This window comes from Musa acuminata, chromosome BXJ1-4, assembly GCF_036884655.1.
Source record: "Musa acuminata AAA Group cultivar baxijiao chromosome BXJ1-4, Cavendish_Baxijiao_AAA, whole genome shotgun sequence".
Lineage (NCBI taxonomy): Eukaryota > Viridiplantae > Streptophyta > Magnoliopsida > Zingiberales > Musaceae > Musa > Musa acuminata.
This window is the reverse complement of record NC_088330.1, coordinates 30,629,676-30,647,456: the sequence shown is the minus strand read 5'-3', so window position 1 is coordinate 30,647,456 and position 17,781 is coordinate 30,629,676. Positions and strand designations below refer to the sequence as shown.

The window sequence follows — 17,781 nt, the reverse complement described above, 5'->3', positions numbered from 1 at the left end:
CTGGACTCTGCCAAATCGGACTGAAGCCTCAATTGTAATTAAGATTTTTGGAGGTTGCTCCTGTGGATTCTTCCATTTTTATATCACTCTGGTTGTTTCATGAGTGGAAGCCATGGCACAGGCCCAGTTGTTTTACATTATTATATGCAAGTAAAATTGTGTACTCGGCCCTTTACGAGATGGAATTAGAAATTTTGAGATAAATTACTAATTGTAACACAACAAGAAGAGGTAATAGATCGATAAAAATTATAAATAAAAATTTATTATTCTTAACTAATGGTTGCTATGTTAGTATCAGTTATATGGGACAATTTGGGTTGTTATATTACTTGATGTATGGATGTCGATGGAGGTTTATTGGAACAGAGGAGGAAGAAGATTCATTACACATGTATAGCTTCTCAAAGTTCATTCACATCGTCGGACATCCCCACCTGTGCACTTTTGTCGCCATGGAAAGAAAGCTAGGAGAAAAGGGTCGAACGTTACCACAGCAACACTGCACCGCAGCGCATAGTTTGACCGACTGAGTTGAGTGCACGGGAAAATCTACAGTGGAGACGGTGCTCACCACAGTCGCAATAGGATACTTGTGTCGATGAGCATCCGACGCGGCAGCAGCGCGTCGGTTCTCATAACGCAATGCTTAGGGAAGACGAAGGACTGCGTGACTGCGTCAGCGGTACTGTGATGAGTGCAGCAGATGGTGACAATAATTAAGAGGATCGAGTAGGTGGTGGGCAGTGCTTGCTTTCCCTCCCCCCCCCCACCCCACACCATTCTTATCTTCTTCGGAGGGCGCTGTAACAGGAATCTAGCAGTAGGGATCGAGTAGGTCTTCGGATCGAATGGAGGTCCACACCACCACCACCACGACAATAGTGCACGGTGTTTCATTTATGTCAGTGAATATCCATGCATCGACGACATTCATGTTAACCATGACAAATTAAATTTATTATATTATCTTATAAAAGACCATCTTTTATTAGGATTTTTCATGCAAGCTGTCCTTTTTCATTATTTCCCTAAGGGTGAATCCTATTTACCATAAATATCTGAAGTATAATACCTACAATATCAGACAAAGCTGTTCTTTTCATATTTCCCCAAGGGTGAATCCTATTTACCTAAATATCTGAAATTTCGTTTTGACAATATAACTTGAGCATGGACATTATTGTTTGTTTATTAACCTTTTATTGTTTCTCAAGTTGCCAACCACTGCCATGAGACCATCTTATCTGGATTACAGAGAGAGAGAGAGAGAGAGGGTTCAACTTCTTTGCCATTATTCCACAGATGATATGTAGGTGTAGGATAGGTGGTACTGCACTGCTTTTTTTTATGATTATTATAAATTAGTTTATTTCTATGTACTGCCTTTTTGTTTTTTGACTGCTATTATTCCTCTCTCTCTATCTATCTATCACCAGTGATGACGTCACTGACAGTGACTGGAATCTAAGATGCAAGAAGACATGTGGCCGCAAGGCATTCTCGTTCCCACTCTATTCTATTTGAATAAATGATGGAATCATTTTATCAAAAAAAAAAAGAAGATGGAATCATTTTATAAAAAAAAAAGTAAAAAAAATAAAAATTATAATCGCTTCAAATGTAACATACGATCTATTTTTTTATTTTCAAAGAAGATAATATTCTTGACTTAATTAATTTGATGAATATTTTTTTTGAAATTATCGATCGATAGACTTTCATTTTCTGTATTTATTCAAATAAAATTGATTCAAATAATACATACATAAACTAAATTGCTCAAAACAATGGACTCACTCCGACATCGTGGTTCGTATATTGCTACCATTGCTTTCCCCACTGCTGTTGTGTTAGGTCACCGGGAACACATCGCAGCTACTCCGATTGACTCCAGCAATTTCCTACTCTTACTGAGCGAGATAGATTGAACTCAGAAAGATGATAAGTTTGAGTCATGCTAAATCTGTTCTTTTGACCCAAATCAATGAGTATTCGTTCGATGCTCAGTCCTTTTTGATCTCTTCATCGTTGATTTCGGTACATACGCCCACTCTAATCATACGGATGACCGATGCCGGAGAACAGCTCGTGCTTGTGAGCCTTCCTTCCTTCCTCCTCGCCCTCCTCGGAATCTTCTCCCCCTGTCGGGTATCTCAGCTTCTTCCTCACATCACTTCCTCCCTGTTGTTTACCCCGATGATCAACAGTATCAGCGGGTTCCGTGATGGAGCATCGCCCACTTGCCCTCTTCCTTTTGTTCTCGACCACAGCTTTAGTCTCGCCACCTCATGCAGAAATATCCTTCTTCACCGGTGCATTTGCCGTCTCTTAAATTGCGTGGCGCCCTCCTCCCCGCACGAGGTAGCTGCTGCGTCGCTTTCTTCCCCATAAAAACGACACCCGACGATTCAACAGCTTCATCACAAGCACAAGTGAAGTGAAAAGCAATTTGGCATCCATGAAGCACCTTTTCTTCCTATCTCGAGCTCGCGAAATGAAAGCCTAACCACTGCATGCAAGTAAGCCAATGTACATTCTAGAGGATCATCAAGTCATTCATATTAGCCTGATCTTATCAGTGGCTACTGCACCGGCGGCAGCAAGTAAATCTACTCCATTGTTTTTGGGTCCCAAAGGAGAGGAAGAAGATGCACCAAAGGCGTGCAAGATCTCGTGACGCATGGTGGTGGTAAAAAGAGGCACATCCTGGGCTTCTTTCCATCACAAAGGGAAAGTTGAGGCTGGCTGCAAACACTTGTTCCTTCCCTTCTTCCACAATGAAAGAATAAGAATTATAATGTGCGACTTTATGCTTTGCTTGTGCTTGTCTTGCTCAGCTTCCACGACGACATTATCAGGAATTGGTCGAGCAAAAACTTTGCATCTTTCGTCTTAGTATCTGCAATTAACGGATGACGAACCTGTGCTGAACAATTGGTTTTGCCCTTGCCACGATGAACTGTTTGTTCCATTGGCCAGTGAAAGTTAGGGAAACAAAGGAACAACAGAGTCTGCAGTGACTTGTTACCACTGCTCACACTGTTACTCCAGGAGGCATAATGATGAATCATTTTGCCTGCTTGGTGAGTGAAAGATGGCAAATCTTGTGTATGTTTGTGGTTTGGCAAAACATCTGAAATCTAAATTATATGTTTAATTAGTTGATCAAAGTCTAACATCTAAATCTAAATTCTCTAATGAAAAGAGGATAATTGACCAAGGCAAAGTTATCCTGTGAGATCCATTGTAATTATTCGGCACGAAAAAGTTGCAGAGTACAAAACTCATGTTAGGCTTGAATTGTGAACATGAGAGAGAGAGAGAGAGAGAGAGAGAGAGGCAACAATATTTTACTGTCATTTCAGAGGCCACATTATTTGAAAGGTCTGTACCGTGCATACAAAGTTCTGCCGCCAGATATGGACTATTCATGAGCACCCAGCTAACCTGCTTCTGTCAGTATTTGGCTACAGAATCATGTAATGAGACAACCGTGAAGATAGATTGCTAGTGAAGTTCCCCTTTCAGCAGTATCTATTGCCAAATTGGCTCATCAAAAGATTCCGTGGCCCTCTATCAACATCATCAATTCACCCTTCAATGTTGTGCCTCGAGCTTTGTCATCAGTTGTGTGTATATTTCTGTCTCCATGCATGCATTGATAAGGGTAAGGGACACTCTCACCGTGTACTGTTGCTCTTGCCTTCTGTGCTGCCAGCCTGTGTGCCCATGCAACATCAAATACCGCTCACCTGTCACTCGTCGTCATTAGTGTGGAGATCAGCTGCAGGTTTCTGATCGCTCTGCAACCCAATCCCTGCAGTGATCTTTATCACGTATGAAAGTCACACTCATCATTTATAGTACACGAGAAGTCGTTGCAGGGTTCAATCCCATGATTGCTTCATCTTGTCAGCTGAATCACATATCGAAGATGAAAGGACCTGCGACTTCAGTGGCTGTAGATCGTTCCATCTCAGTTCCTTTATCTCGTGACCTCCATCTTGTGATCCAAGTGGTTGTGGCGTCTAGATGGGAAAGACAACAGGTTAACCCTTGTTCCCATCTCCGTAACTTTTTCTTGGGCTGAAGAGGAGGTAGAGTTGCTGATTCCATGGAGGTTTTCATCTTCCTGATGTATGTATAGTGGCGCCACCTGGCTTGCCAAGTCATGACCTTAAGCCAAATGATTGTGAGAGGGAGATTAAGGTATCTACGAATACATAAAAGTGCAGCTTAGATTCTCGCTTAGTGCTGAAAGATCATCTTGACGAGTGGGTAACGAATGCTGATAAAGATGTATTATTCGTCAAATGAGGAAAAGAAATGTACTGCTAGTGCTTTTGTCACTATGTCCATAGTAGCCAAGCACATGATCAGAGCAAATGCTTTCCAATTCAGCAAAAGGGGAGATAGCAACGACGACCATCGCCTTTGAATCCTGTTCTTTATTCACATACACATGAATTCAAAGCTTATTCACACTCATATCGATGCCTGCCTGCCATCGCAGACTAACTTGTGATGCAAGAAAGTAAACATGTGTTCCTGCCTCATTATTGTTGTTTGACCATTCGATCGTGCAGAGCGGATGAGTAATTCAGGTAGAAGAGTTGCAGAGCTTGTGGATTTGGACTCTGCTTTCCAGTTGCAGTTGAGGAGGAAGCTCATGGTGGACGGTGCACGTGTTGCTTCCGTTGCTCACGCCATTGGTGGTGGACAGAAGGGATATGGATGGATGCATGCATGCATTGGGTTGCGCAGGTTAATTGTCTTCCCAAAGGAATGGTTCTTCGATTCGGAACTCGACGCCGTCTTCCTCCGTGGAGGGCAGCCATGCAGAAGAAGAAGACGAGGAGGAGTAGCAGAATCCTTCTCTTAGGCCGAGGAAGAGATCTGGCAGGTCAAAGAGCGCGTCGTCGTCGCCGCTCGGCGGCGTCGTGGGGTCCGGCTGCTCGGCCTGGTCCGGGGCCGAGCACTGGGAGGTCGTGCATGGCCCACAGAATGTGGCCGCGGCGGCGAGGGCTGCCGCGGCCTGGACGTCCTTGGGAGCCGCGGTGGCCGGCCGCGGCAGCTCGGCGGCCAATTCTGGGAAATTGAGGTGCGCCGACTGGCCCTTGATGGCCAGCGCCGCCACATCGTGCGCCCGGGCCGCCATCTCCGCCGTCGGGAACGTCCCCAGCCAGATCCGCGACTTCTTCCTCGGCTCCCGGATCTCCGACACCCACTTGCCCCAATTCCGCATTCGAACGCCACGGTACACCGGATGCTTCCCATCCTTGCTTCGCTTCTCGGCTCCACCCCCACCACCAGCAGGAGCAGCCTGAGCCTGTCTCTTGGATCCACTCTTAGACGTCTTCTTCTCCTTGTTCGAGCTTTGACCAGGTAGTTCCGGTGAGGCATTGGGGCAGCAAGAGGTGGCCATGGAGGACAAGGAGGACGAGGATGAGGAGGAGGTGATGGTGGAGGAAGAAGAAGAAGAAGAAGAAGAACAGGTGTTAGCTTCACATTCTTGGAGGAGTAACTCTTCTTCCATGGAGGGAGAAGGAAGCCAAAAGGTGCTCGAGGAGGAGGGGGCAATGATGAGTGGCAGCATAAATAGCAATGTGATGGGCTCTCATGATGCCCAGCGAGAGACCTGCAATTAAAATTAAAGAAAGACGATGCATGCATTTATGCTGTCACTGATTACATTGGGAATGAGTGGCCTACTTACATTGACTCAAACATTTACTTGTCCCTTTTCTTCTCCCAAGTAAACCCAAAAAGTTTACTAAGTGTGTGTGTTTCATGTGCCCATTTGGTTGATATTTTATTATTTTAATTAAAATAATTATTTTTGATGAATCCAATTTGAGTTAAATTCTAGAATCTTAGTAAGATTATTGTGTCTATTGGAGAACATAAATAATTATGCGATTTTGACACATGAATATAAATATGATATATATATATATATATATATATATATATATATATATATATATATATATATATATATATATATATATGAGAAATTGACAGAAGGATGATTATGGGCAGGAGAAGATGGTCCAGTGGTGCAGAAGAGGCCACGAAAGGTGGAGGAGTTTCTTACTTATTTAAGCAAACCAAAAGTACTTAGATTATGCTCCACAATTATACATCCGATGAGGGCATTAAGACTATAAATCTGTTTTATGTGATGCCGCCATAGTCCTCATCACATCAAAAAACTTCGCCCACTTAAGTGTACTACATGCACATCAGAGAGAGAGAGAGAGAGTGTGTGTGTGTGTGTATACCAACATAGGACAGTACAGTAGGAAGGAAGAGGGGTTGTCATGTGGGACCCTGAAAGGGGAATGGTTGTGTAGGATGCTGCCACATGACCAAACTGATCTGATCGGGTCTTCCTGGCACAATCGTAAAAACATGGCCTGAAGAAGATACAGTGGCCAATGAAAGTGTCAGATATGGCGGTGGTGGCTGCCCCCACACATCTTAAACACGACGTGAATGTGGTCAAGTCACATGACAGCAATCAGTTTCATCAGCCCTGCCACCTACCAAATTGCATCGTCTTCGTCTCCCCCACTGCAGCTTGAACCAAGATTTAGGTAGCAGCCCACTCTCAATGATTAGATGGTCAAATTAATCTCTCTCTCTCTCTCTCTTCCGGCAACAATGCATTGGAGGCAAAACCACCACGTCCTCCTCATAGCAACCGGATCACACGATATAGATGCCTATATATTCATCATGATACGTTAACCGAGAATCCTGATATTAAATATGAGCCGTCCGTCATGTTATGATCATAATGTTGGATGATTTGACAAACATCTTCATGGCTTAATAATGATCAAAGAATTTACATCCTCATAAGTTAATTGGGAGTCTCTCTAACGTGTGGGGATAACATAAATATGAAATCGCACTCATGATGGTCTATGCACGTTTGTCAAAGCAACACGCTGTGATCTCACTCTACTGGCACGTGCCGACAACCTGTTTGTGGTTTAGACCGTAGACTGGTCCACCGCACAGGAGTGGAGGCCATGTGGCGGTGGGTCATCACGAATCACGAGGTCTCCAACCCTGCCAAACCAAGGTCTTGTTTCGAGCCATAATAATAATAATAATTGGCAACTGCTGTTCCCTCAGAAGACCCCTCTCCTCTCCTTGACACAACCACCCATCAGCAGCAACTGCTGTAAATTTCGTGATTACCGATCATGAAATGTCGAATTTTCTTTTCTTTTCTTTCTTTCAGATTTATCCAAGCTCATCACGGATCATTATCATGATTTTGTATTTTCAGTATAGTAATTTCCAAGTGAACCTTCGATATCTTGATGATACTATACATGTATATAAGATTCAGTCACATGATTCGAGATTCCTTGCGGAATCTGTCCTTCCCAAGAAAGGATCTCATGATTCAACTTTCTTAACAATATCTGGTACACAAGTAGCACGTGGTTTCTAGGACAGAGTACTCAACTCCCTACGTTGGAATGAATGATGCTGATCAACTTCATGGCACCAAATCATATGACAACTGATGGACGTCCAACTCATCCATGTGCAAAGCCACCAAATTCCAGTATATATATATATATATATATATATATATATATATATATAATCATAACGTCGGATCCGTAAAATAATGAGAAAAACTAAGCATCTGATGGTTAGTGATCAAACTATCGTATGGGCAGATGTGAACAAATAGATAAAAAGTACTGATGGGTGTATGAAAATTACCTCTGGGCACAGTGCACGCGTGCAGCTCTATCCTTGTCTTCATCCGAAACTTCCTCCTCTAGCCGCTGCTGCTGCCTTATCCTCGTTTGTTCTCCGATGCTAACATCATATGGAGTGGTTTCTTCACGTTTATCAGCTTCATGTCAGACAACTGATAGGCTGCTAAAGCTTGCAAGCAGAATTTTATGCAGAGAACGGCACTGTTCAGGTGAGAAGGCACCGGAACTTGATGTAAAGGCATCCCTTCACAGTTGATTACTTACAGAAGAAACATGCCAGATTAATGTTGTTACATGGAAGCTGAAAACTAATTAGAGAAGGTGAAGCGATTATAAGATTTACCAGGTTTCACGACTTCCCCTGGATTTAACTGGATGAGCAACCGTCTACCATTGAGATGAGTCAGAGCAAATTGTGGAAGGCACAAAATGCCTGTGCCAGACTGAGCCAATGTTCCACATAGAGATCACCAAATGCTCTCTTGAACTGCGGATGCTCCTGGAGTTGTACGATGACGATAATGTGTCCCGTCACTGTGTCAGGCTGCAAGATTTGTATTTTATCAGCAGGATTTAGACAACAAGAGAAAAAAGGTAGAGACTGGTTTAACATTCCATGGTCAGCATATATCAATGAATGTTACCCACGCAAAAGGAAGACTAAAAGAAACAAAATTTTTGCTTACGACTTCATCAGCTCCTCCTCGGATTACAATCTTCTATGTTGCATTCCTTTGCACCTCCAGTAACTTCTTCTCCTGGATAACCTTTTTTCCTTTGCACCGAGGGCACTTATCCTTTCTGCCGATGATCTCACCTGCATTAATTATAGGTTTGAACAAATCGAATGGGAAAAGATATCTCTGCTCTTGTTATGTCACAAGAAAATGGAAATAGTCTGTAACACCTGAGCTGCTGTATTGCTCGTACGTATGTTGCATTTGTTGGATCATGCCTAATCCAAGCATTCTTGTTACAATCTTCAAGCCTCTACCTTGACATGAATGGCATGTCTCTGATTTCCCACTCTTGGAGCCTTTCGTGGACAAGTAGAATCAATCAAAGGACTAGTAGTTTTGCTACAAGTTTCCACTTATCTATAACCTATAGAGGGAAAACAAATTATGAATCTTCAATTGGAAAGGTGCTTCACTTAGGACAGGAAAACTTATGCATGGGATTTGAGCTAAATTAAAGATTTCGCTTTGACCCCATTGGACAGGTCATTCCAAGACTGCTGAATCAAGTTGGGCTTCGACTAATAACAAGGGCACACTACACCTCAGATTCCATGTTTCAGGTAAGATGGATATGAGATAATCTAACTTAATTTTCAGGTAAGATGGATCTCCACTGTCACAATAATTGATCAAATATATTCTTTTCTATTTCAGAAACATAACGTGAAAATTGAGCACCTTTTGAGATGCATTATAAATGTAAGGTAACTATCACTACCTGTAGAATCCTATAAGCACCAAACAAATCTCATCTGAACCGAGTCTTTCATGACAATAGATGAATTCATAGCCTTCTATGATTAAAGATAAGAACCAACAAAATAAAATTTGAACTTAATTAAACATTTGAACTGCATCATTTCCTTCTTGTTCTACTTCCCCCTTCTTTCTTCAGAACCGGTTCATTTTCATTAAGATTTATCTGTTTGGCACCTGGCATTGTCGAAATTAAGAATCTACTTGCATTATTCATTAAGTCCTAGAAAATGTATTCTGAGGTATGCAAGCAGTAAAACTACTTCACTATCAATTGGCATGACAGAATGTTTCACATTAGAGACTTTTCTAACTTCAGTAACCAATAAAACATCTTAACACTCAGACACATCGTACAAATTTCGTGAAAGGTTACAGAAGTTAGTTGGTATAATCCGAAATTAATAAGATCCATGTTGGGTCATCTTAGGTTTTGGTTTGGACTTCAATTATTCTGATGAGCTTTAGGAATTTTAACAAGAAACCATTTCTTTTAGATTCTGTTTTAGGAACCCTTAAGTGGATTTGGATGCTTGGCAACTGTTTAAATCAGCTCATTTCATTTTACTACTTCACAGGCAATTTTATTTCACAAATTCAAGAATATAACATTTGGCAAGTCAGCTACTAGCATCCATGGTTATAAGAAGTCACCATGAAGGCCACCATTGCAGATGCACTGGTGGCTTGCAAAGGTCAACAAGGAAGTACGAGTTTAGAAACACTAATGAACATAATTACCAAACTTGATTGTTACTTGGTACTACAAACCCTGGGGTGAAAGCATGTTTATCGAAAAAACTACTGCTTCAAACAAATCTTAGACACATCAAAAGCATTTTCCAAAATCCAGGGAGACCAATCAAATAAGTTTCTTATGATAAAAAATTATTAACTAAAAATGTCCACCATCGTAATAAAGAGGAGAAAATCTCCCGCGGTGCTTGGAAGTTCCAAAAGCATTTTGGTGTAACATGACCACAGAATGCTCAATGAGATGCATGTTCTGCAACATTTGCAAACATTTGCAAAACCATTACCATGAAAATATTGTGTCAGCTTGAATCAATTAAAATCTCAGTTTATAATACCAAAAGAAGCACTCAATCTATGTGTAAATTTTTATCATATAACTACTACTAAAGCTAAGAGGAAAAGTTTTTACAAACTAAGTGCATTATATACATAACTGAAAAATGGACTATTTTTGGCAAATAACACACCCTTTGCGTTTTGGAATTGAAAAATTCTCCACAAGAAAAGCTCATTATGCGTAGAATGTATTGATATAAGAAACTACCAAATCTAAGTGAAGAAAAATTTTGCAAACTAAGTGCGTGATACACATAGCAGAAAGGAACTAGGTTTGGTAGACGACATACCCTATGCATTTTGGACATAGCACATTTCTCGACCGGGAAATCCTTTTGCATGCCCCGTTGTACAAGTCTTCTAAAGAAACCGTTAGCTATGAACTACATCTTCACCACTTCTCTAGGTATATGTGATGTCTAGAGTTGCCACCTTCAGATTAACAGAGCTTCATTGAATGAAACCAAAACAGAGAATAAAGCATTTGAACAATCAATACTCACCTCCAAAAAAAATGTTCACATATTTCAAAAGGATTATGAGATGTGTCTCCACCTCCCATGAGGGCATCTTTCCTGTATTTATCATCAATTTCCCTCTTTTTAGGGTCACTGAGAACTCCATATGCTTGAGACAACTCCTCGTACTGCTCCAAATCATAAACATCAAATCACAATCGATGATACAACTGAAAGCAGCAATTGAGATATCACGATGGACAACTTTTAGCAGGAAGACAACAGATGCTTCAGCACAAGCAACACATGAGGCAACGACAGCATCCTATGAAATAAGCATTCAGAAAAAGAAGTAACACGAGCAAGAGAACTACTGATGAGATGGAGGACGGTCTTACTTTCTCAGCGTCACCAACTTTATCAGGATGATTCTTCATGGCTGCCTTCTTATAGGCCTGCTTCAGCTCATCCTGGTTTGCACTCTTTGCAACACCAAGAATCTCATAGTAATCGGGACGGTCACTCCCCGGCGCACCCCCAAACATGATGACCGACCTCACACTAAATCAGTAAAACTATGCGAAAGATCAAGCCAAGAACCGATTTTCCCACCAGAACGGCGGAGAATCAGTAGAAACATCGATGCAATTCTTTTCTTGAAATCTCGGATCAAAACCTAGCCTATTTTTTCCTCAATCAATTCGAGGAACACAACAAATTCGACAAGAGGAACAGAGAAAAGAGAAGAACTTTTACCAGAAAGGGATGGAGATCGGAGCCGGTGGAAGCGCGACGTGATCGCGGGCGCAAGTGGTGGACGCGTCGAAGCGGATTTCGAGGGCGAGAGGAGGAGATCGTGTCGGTTTATATAGGAAGGAGACCGCTCGCACGGGCTACGCTTCGGAGAGCTCGGAGTGGTAGAAGCCGTTGGATGATGAATTGGACGGTGGATGTATGCTGGTAAGTCGTCCACTAAAACCACTCTCTCCTCGTTGACCTCGAAACGAGGATGACGTGTTAGAGACATGTCTGAAAATGTGTGTATTAGTGAATCCAAAGTGTTCGTCATCGAAAGATATTGTCTTCCACGAGCTCATCTAACCTACTAAAAATACTTGCGACAGTATGATTCGTTAACTAAGTGATTTTTTTTTTCTAACGTGATATTTATAGTAAGCGAGTCAGGACATAGGCAGTAATTAAAGACCACTTTCGATGAAAATAGGTTGGTTCAACCATAACGATGATCGGATGTGGGTTAGTTGACTCGACATGATCGGTTAAGACTTGTGATCCCCAAACAATCAATCTTGACTCGATGGTCTCCATGCATTAGACATGGGATCGGCCTCGTCCAACCCTTACGCCTCATCGTTCCTCTCTATCACCTTTTGCGTCGACGCCTGTCACTTGGTTACTCTCTTTTGTCACCGTCACGTCCCTCCCGACAAGCTCCGTCGCCCTCCCACGACCTTGTCCAGCCTCAAGATGCACAACCCTCTCTGCATCCTAACTCCGAGATCCAAAAAGAAAAACCATACAATTAGTGAGCGATCCGCGTGCCGATAGGTTGGCAGATCCGTGTGCCGAGAGAGGAGGACTACAACAGCCACTGAGCTTGCTCTAGACCAACATTTAAAGAAGTTGCTAATAACTGAGTCATAGGTGTCTCAACTAGTAGCATTCATGTGAAGTCAGTGAACTGAAAAGATGGAGCTAACAGTTTTACAATCTACAATTCAGCCATTTGATCTGAATGCAACTGGTTCCATAAGGAAATTCTTCAGAGGTAAAGATTAGAATTTCTTGATCCTGGTGTGACGACATTAACTTCATCTTAGGGTGGGCAAATACATGATGGCATAGCCTTCCTTCTCCCGTCATGCAGTTCATGAACCACAAGTATTTATTTGGTACTCCACATTGCAGCAATCTAGCCTTTGGTATCTAGATATCCTTCCCAAACTGTCAGTGCTGCATTGCACAACTAAAATCAGACTTTTGAAAGGATCCACAGTTAAAAATGTTGAACCAGGATGCATCTTACAGTAAGCTTTGGACAAACATTAGAATGGTATGCCAAAAACAAGCTTTCCGTGACAAAGTAGACCATGAAAAATCAAATACAGATTTGATAACCGATTAAGTACACTCATTTTGAAAGCAATTGGGGATGAAGCATCATCGGTTTTCAATAGCTGAACTGCTGAAGCTTGTCCTTTTTGCAATATCCTTAGAACTAAACTTCTATATAAATATATATGTCCATAAGTGATGAGAGCTGATTGTTCCCTTCTGCTCAGACAAAAAACGGGGCATGTGTCGATTCCTTCTGATGTTGTGCTTTGCACGTAAAGCTGAGATCAACTACTTAGCTTCATTCCCTTCTACAGAGTTCCAAAGACAAGAATGCTGCCTCAGTTGTAAATCTCACTCAAACACTGTTTCAAGTATTTCATGTTCTTCCTGAAAAAAAAAAAAGCATCTTTTTCTCATGAATGATTGTATCCAGACTGTTCATCCACGTTTATTGTGAAATCAATGACAAGGAACTGTTTAACCGTATTACCAACATAAGAATGATGAAAAGATGCCCTACAACTTGCAGGTGTTCTTCTTCCTCATCAGCTCTATGTTTTCTGCTATTGTCGACCCAGCAGTCCCCACAAACCCCAGTGATGCACAGCTGCAAACTGATTCTTCTATATACAAAAGAATATCTGGTAATAACACTTGGTTACAAGCTTTCTTCTTCCGTGATCCTTCATAATTTCTTGGAAGGACACTAGACCTGATACCATTTTCTGATGCCATTAGTCTCTTGGCTGCCTCCATGACCAATTCAGAGTTTTCTTCCATGGAATATAGTTGATATGTTGAATCTTTTGCAAGGTCCGCCAGGTAAGTACCAGTCCAGTTTACAGAAGGAAGATCTGTCATGAGAAAAATATTAATAGGATCACTTAGTATTCTTTGATTTGGTTTCAGTTCTAGGGACTTCAACTTCTGCTCCAGAGTTGAAAATGTAGTCTTCCAATGGTTCTTAAATTGCCCATCTAACAACCTAAGCTGAGCACAGAGAAAAGGCTTTCTAATTTTGTTCAGAGCAAACTCCTTCCCTGCAGCCAGGATTTCTGGGGCAAAAGGAATAAATTCCATTTTCTTGAGCAAAGATTGTATTCGTGGGTCTCCTGGCACTTCATGGATATCAATATACGACTCAGAACCTCTGTAAGGTGCTGAAAAGAGCGTTCCAAAAGCCAGGATCGGGGACATTGCAGCTTTTGATCCAGGCCCAAGAGCTTTACTGATACTTCTACGTTTTCTAACATATGAAATTTTCTTCTTTTTCAGCAACTCTTTGCCGGCCTGAAACGAGTCCAACGTTTCATCATTGTCCTGAAGGTATGTCCACACAGTTGTCCTACAATCATCTTCTACAGCATATGTACACTGGTTATTATTACCCTGCAAGCCAGATAGCAATGATCTGCACTGATCAAAATTTCCCACAGCAGATTTTATGCCAGAAATGGCACAACATAAGCCACCAGAGCAAGCTTGCTCCATGTTTAACCCACACCAAGCTGAAGCAAATATCCTAAAATCAACTGTTCTAACCATAGATGATGTCACCACAGACAGATCAATTATGTCTCCCATTGATACATACCTGAAAAAGGAACACAAGATTTTTCAGAAATACTAACAAACAGCAGCCAACACTGACAAAAGAAGAATTAGTCACCCACAATCTAGAAGATTTTTTAAGTTTGATTTTGGGTTTTGGTTGTGGTATATTACAAACTCTACAAAGTTGTGATATAACAAACTGACTACAGCCTGGGCAAAGACTAATCCCCAAAATTGCTGTCGCTTCTGGTGGCGGTAATTGGAGCTGGTTTAAATCAATAAACATAGGTAATGCATGATACAGATTTCAAGAGCAGCGATCAAGGTACTATTATTCTCCACTCATTTTTTGACATGATGCTTCCTAGCAGAATCGCCTTTCTTCATATCAGCCTTTTTTGCCCAGGCTGACATACCACGAAGTGCAAAGTATACAGATTTCACTGGATAAATAATTGAAGTTTCTTGATTGGTGACTTCAAAAAATCAATTTGATGACAGGAAACTGCTTGTTCATTTAACATTTACTGAATTCCCATGAAATTTCTTGGTTTTGATCCTCATCGGACATAATTGAGAGCAGAAAATCAATTAATAGCCACTCACCTCCGATCTCGAACGAGCTCCATGATGTGATCCCACACTGCCGTCCGGAGCTCGGTGGGGCTGGAGACCCTAAACTTGGGGCAACTACCCAGGACGACGGCATGGTGGTCGAGCACGGGGGGCACGATCAGGGTGCGGTTCAAGATGGCGGCGAAGAGGATGGCGTTCTTGAGCTCGGAGACCTGGTTGCTGAACCCGCTGTGTGGGGCGAACCAGAGAAATCGCTCGCCGCGGAGGGAGAAGCCGCATTGGGTGGATCGAGCAGCGTCGAGGGTTCCGGAGGAGGAAGGGAGCAGGGAGCGGAGGACATCGGCGGTGGAGGAGAGGCAAAAGGCAAGGAAGAGGGCGAAGAGGACGAGAAGGGCAACAGAGAGGAAGAAGAGGGGCTTGTTTCTTGGGCTTCTCTTCCGCCATCGACTCATCTCTCTCGCTCTATACTCCCACCGCCGTAACCAACGCTCGAGAAAGGTGTCTTATTGTGACTTATTTCGGTGCCTCGATCCCTTTTAAATTATATATATATAAACGTTGTCCGAAAAAAGATCTTTTTATCCTTTTTATATAATTTTCAAACAATTATCTCATATTTCTAATATTTTAAAAATATCAATTTTCTCGCTCAAATCTTAAAAAAAAATTCGTCAATTATTTAAAATATCTTTTAAAAATTATTTCTTGCAAAAAATCTAGTTTGGGATCTTTCAATAGAGATATAATATTTTTTATTATAATATTTTTGAATATGGTGATAGTGTTTTTTATTACTGAATGAAAAACACAATAATTTCATTGAAACACATTATAAATGAGTAATATCTCACTATTTTAAATGATTGTAAATAATATAAGATTGTTTAAAATATTTAGACCTAAATTTAAGACAATGGCAAAAAAAATTAGAATTTTCATTATGGTTTAGTATGAAATAGGTCAAGATCTTCATAATTTTCATTGGAAATCATTCGGATTCTCATATTAATAATTTTAGTAAAATTGATATTTATCTTTAATAAAAATTTTAATAGAAAATTAGTTATAATTTCTTTATTAGAGTTGTAACATTTTGATTCAGTGACAAAAACACTAGACACTATAAGTCCATTCAAAATTATTCTAAATCATAATATTTTTATATAATATAAATGATATAAGATTTTTTAATAACTATATGCCTAAATTAAGGTTGCATAAAAAAATAAGGACTTGTCATCCTTAATTTTCAAATATATCAAAATATTCTTAATTTGTATTAAAATCATTTAAAAACTCTTAAATAAAATATTTTATTAAATCTTAAAACATATAATATGGTTAATAATTAATGTTTAAGATTATCTAAATTGATTAAGGAGTCATAGTGTTTTTAAATATGATAAACCATTTCAATAAAAAAAATACTATAACTTTATTAAAAAATAATAACTGATTCAATTTAATATGATTTGAGAATTATAAAGTAATATGGATAGATGTTACTTTAGTATCCGATGATTTATATCTAACGTCACATGATTAATACCTCAATACCACATTATTGATACATCAATGTCACATGATTGACATCTCACAGTTAAATTACCGACACCGTCACATGATTGACATCTCACAGTTAAATTACCGACACCTGCGCATCGAATGGGTGATGCATCACTAGCCTTTAGGTGATATGACAACCAACTTAGTCCAATAAAAATTGGTACAAAAGATTGAATCAACCAACCATTATCCTATGTTTATCGAATTTTCTATAAGAGCCATCAACTATGTTCTCAAGGGAGCCAGCCAGGTGGATTATAAGAGCCATCAAATTCGAAGAACCTTTTACTAATTTAAGTATCCGAGAGATATTATCAAGCCCTTGGCATAGTTCTTTTTTTATATATCCATTGTTGAACTTATATATCTCCCAATATCAAGTTTGTGAGATCCGTTCCCTTGTTAGATAATCAAATTTTGCTTTAATAGACCGATGTTACGAGGGCATAACAAAAAAATGACACACACTATCTAAGCATAAGGGCTACCATTGGAGCTAAGTAGGGAGGGTTGAAGTTGCATCATACCATCCTTTGGTAGGATAAAGTAATAGTTTAAAAAGTTAATTTCCAACAGTAATATAGTTGAACCATTCCATCAAAAGAAAAAAAATTTAATACGAATATGATTCTTAACACCAACATAGCCAAACCCCCGAAGAGTTGGCTCTTGACACCATTACGGTTGAGCCCCTCGAAAAGATGGCTCTCGATACTAATATAATAGAATCATCTGAAGAAGCAAATTTAGATACTGATATGGTTAAACTACTATAAGAGGCCATTCCTGACACCAACATAACCAAACCACTTAAAGAGATAGTTTTAAACACCAATATGTTCAAATTGCCCGAAGAGGTGTGTTTCGACACCAACACCACCAAATAACCTGAAGAGGTGTCACTTAACACCAACACGACCGAACCATCTGAAGATGTGTCTCCCAACACCAACACTTTCAAACCGCTTGAAGAGACAACTCATGATAATGATGTGACCAAATTGGCTCAAGGCGTTAGTTCGACAACAACATGGTTGAATCCGTCAAACCACTCCTTTCGATGATAGCATGATTGAATCGGTTCAAAATGTTCCTTTTGACAATGCAATCGAATTAGCCCAAAGCATGACCGAAAGAGTCCAAAATGCTAATTTCAATATAATTAAATCAGTCTAAGATGCCACTTTGATGATAATGCAATCAAAT

At 40.4% G+C, this 17,781-nt stretch overlaps 3 protein-coding genes across 4 annotated transcripts; all 3 read right to left on the bottom strand.

Moving 5' to 3' along the window:
- Nucleotides 1-4,376: 4,376 nt before the first annotated feature.
- LOC103985200 (ethylene-responsive transcription factor ERF039) lies at nucleotides 4,377-11,650 on the bottom strand. The gene is made up of 9 exons (XM_065173404.1): nucleotides 11,557-11,650; nucleotides 11,199-11,361; nucleotides 10,846-10,988; nucleotides 10,633-10,774; nucleotides 8,662-8,858; nucleotides 8,441-8,571; nucleotides 8,098-8,298; nucleotides 7,756-8,013; nucleotides 4,377-5,641 (listed from the first exon to the last, which is right to left on the bottom strand). Exon 9 carries the CDS (start codon nucleotides 5,597-5,599, stop codon nucleotides 4,769-4,771), a length of 831 nt encoding a protein of 276 aa, XP_065029476.1. The 5' UTR covers nucleotides 5,600-5,641; nucleotides 7,756-8,013; nucleotides 8,098-8,298; nucleotides 8,441-8,571; nucleotides 8,662-8,858; nucleotides 10,633-10,774; nucleotides 10,846-10,988; nucleotides 11,199-11,361; nucleotides 11,557-11,650; the 3' UTR covers nucleotides 4,377-4,768.
- LOC135672135 (dnaJ protein homolog) lies at nucleotides 8,158-11,345 on the bottom strand. The gene is made up of 5 exons (XM_065180587.1): nucleotides 11,199-11,345; nucleotides 11,066-11,125; nucleotides 10,898-10,988; nucleotides 8,495-8,571; nucleotides 8,158-8,298 (listed from the first exon to the last, which is right to left on the bottom strand). Exons 1-5 carry the CDS (start codon nucleotides 11,343-11,345, stop codon nucleotides 8,158-8,160), a joined length of 516 nt encoding a protein of 171 aa, XP_065036659.1.
- An 816-nt stretch (nucleotides 11,651-12,466) lies between the features above and the next one.
- On the bottom strand, nucleotides 12,467-15,528 carry LOC135652452 (O-fucosyltransferase 30-like). Of its 2 annotated transcripts, XM_065173398.1 has the most exons (3): nucleotides 15,040-15,528; nucleotides 13,370-14,473; nucleotides 12,467-13,266 (listed from the first exon to the last, which is right to left on the bottom strand). In XM_065173398.1, exons 1-2 carry the CDS (start codon nucleotides 15,459-15,461, stop codon nucleotides 13,396-13,398), a joined length of 1,500 nt encoding a protein of 499 aa, XP_065029470.1. In that variant the 5' UTR covers nucleotides 15,462-15,528; the 3' UTR covers nucleotides 12,467-13,266; nucleotides 13,370-13,395. The 2 variants fall into 2 exon arrangements, with proteins under 2 accessions (XP_065029470.1, XP_065029464.1); XM_065173392.1 differs by having other exon boundaries at nucleotides 12,467-14,473.
- Nucleotides 15,529-17,781: the final 2,253 nt, after the last annotated feature.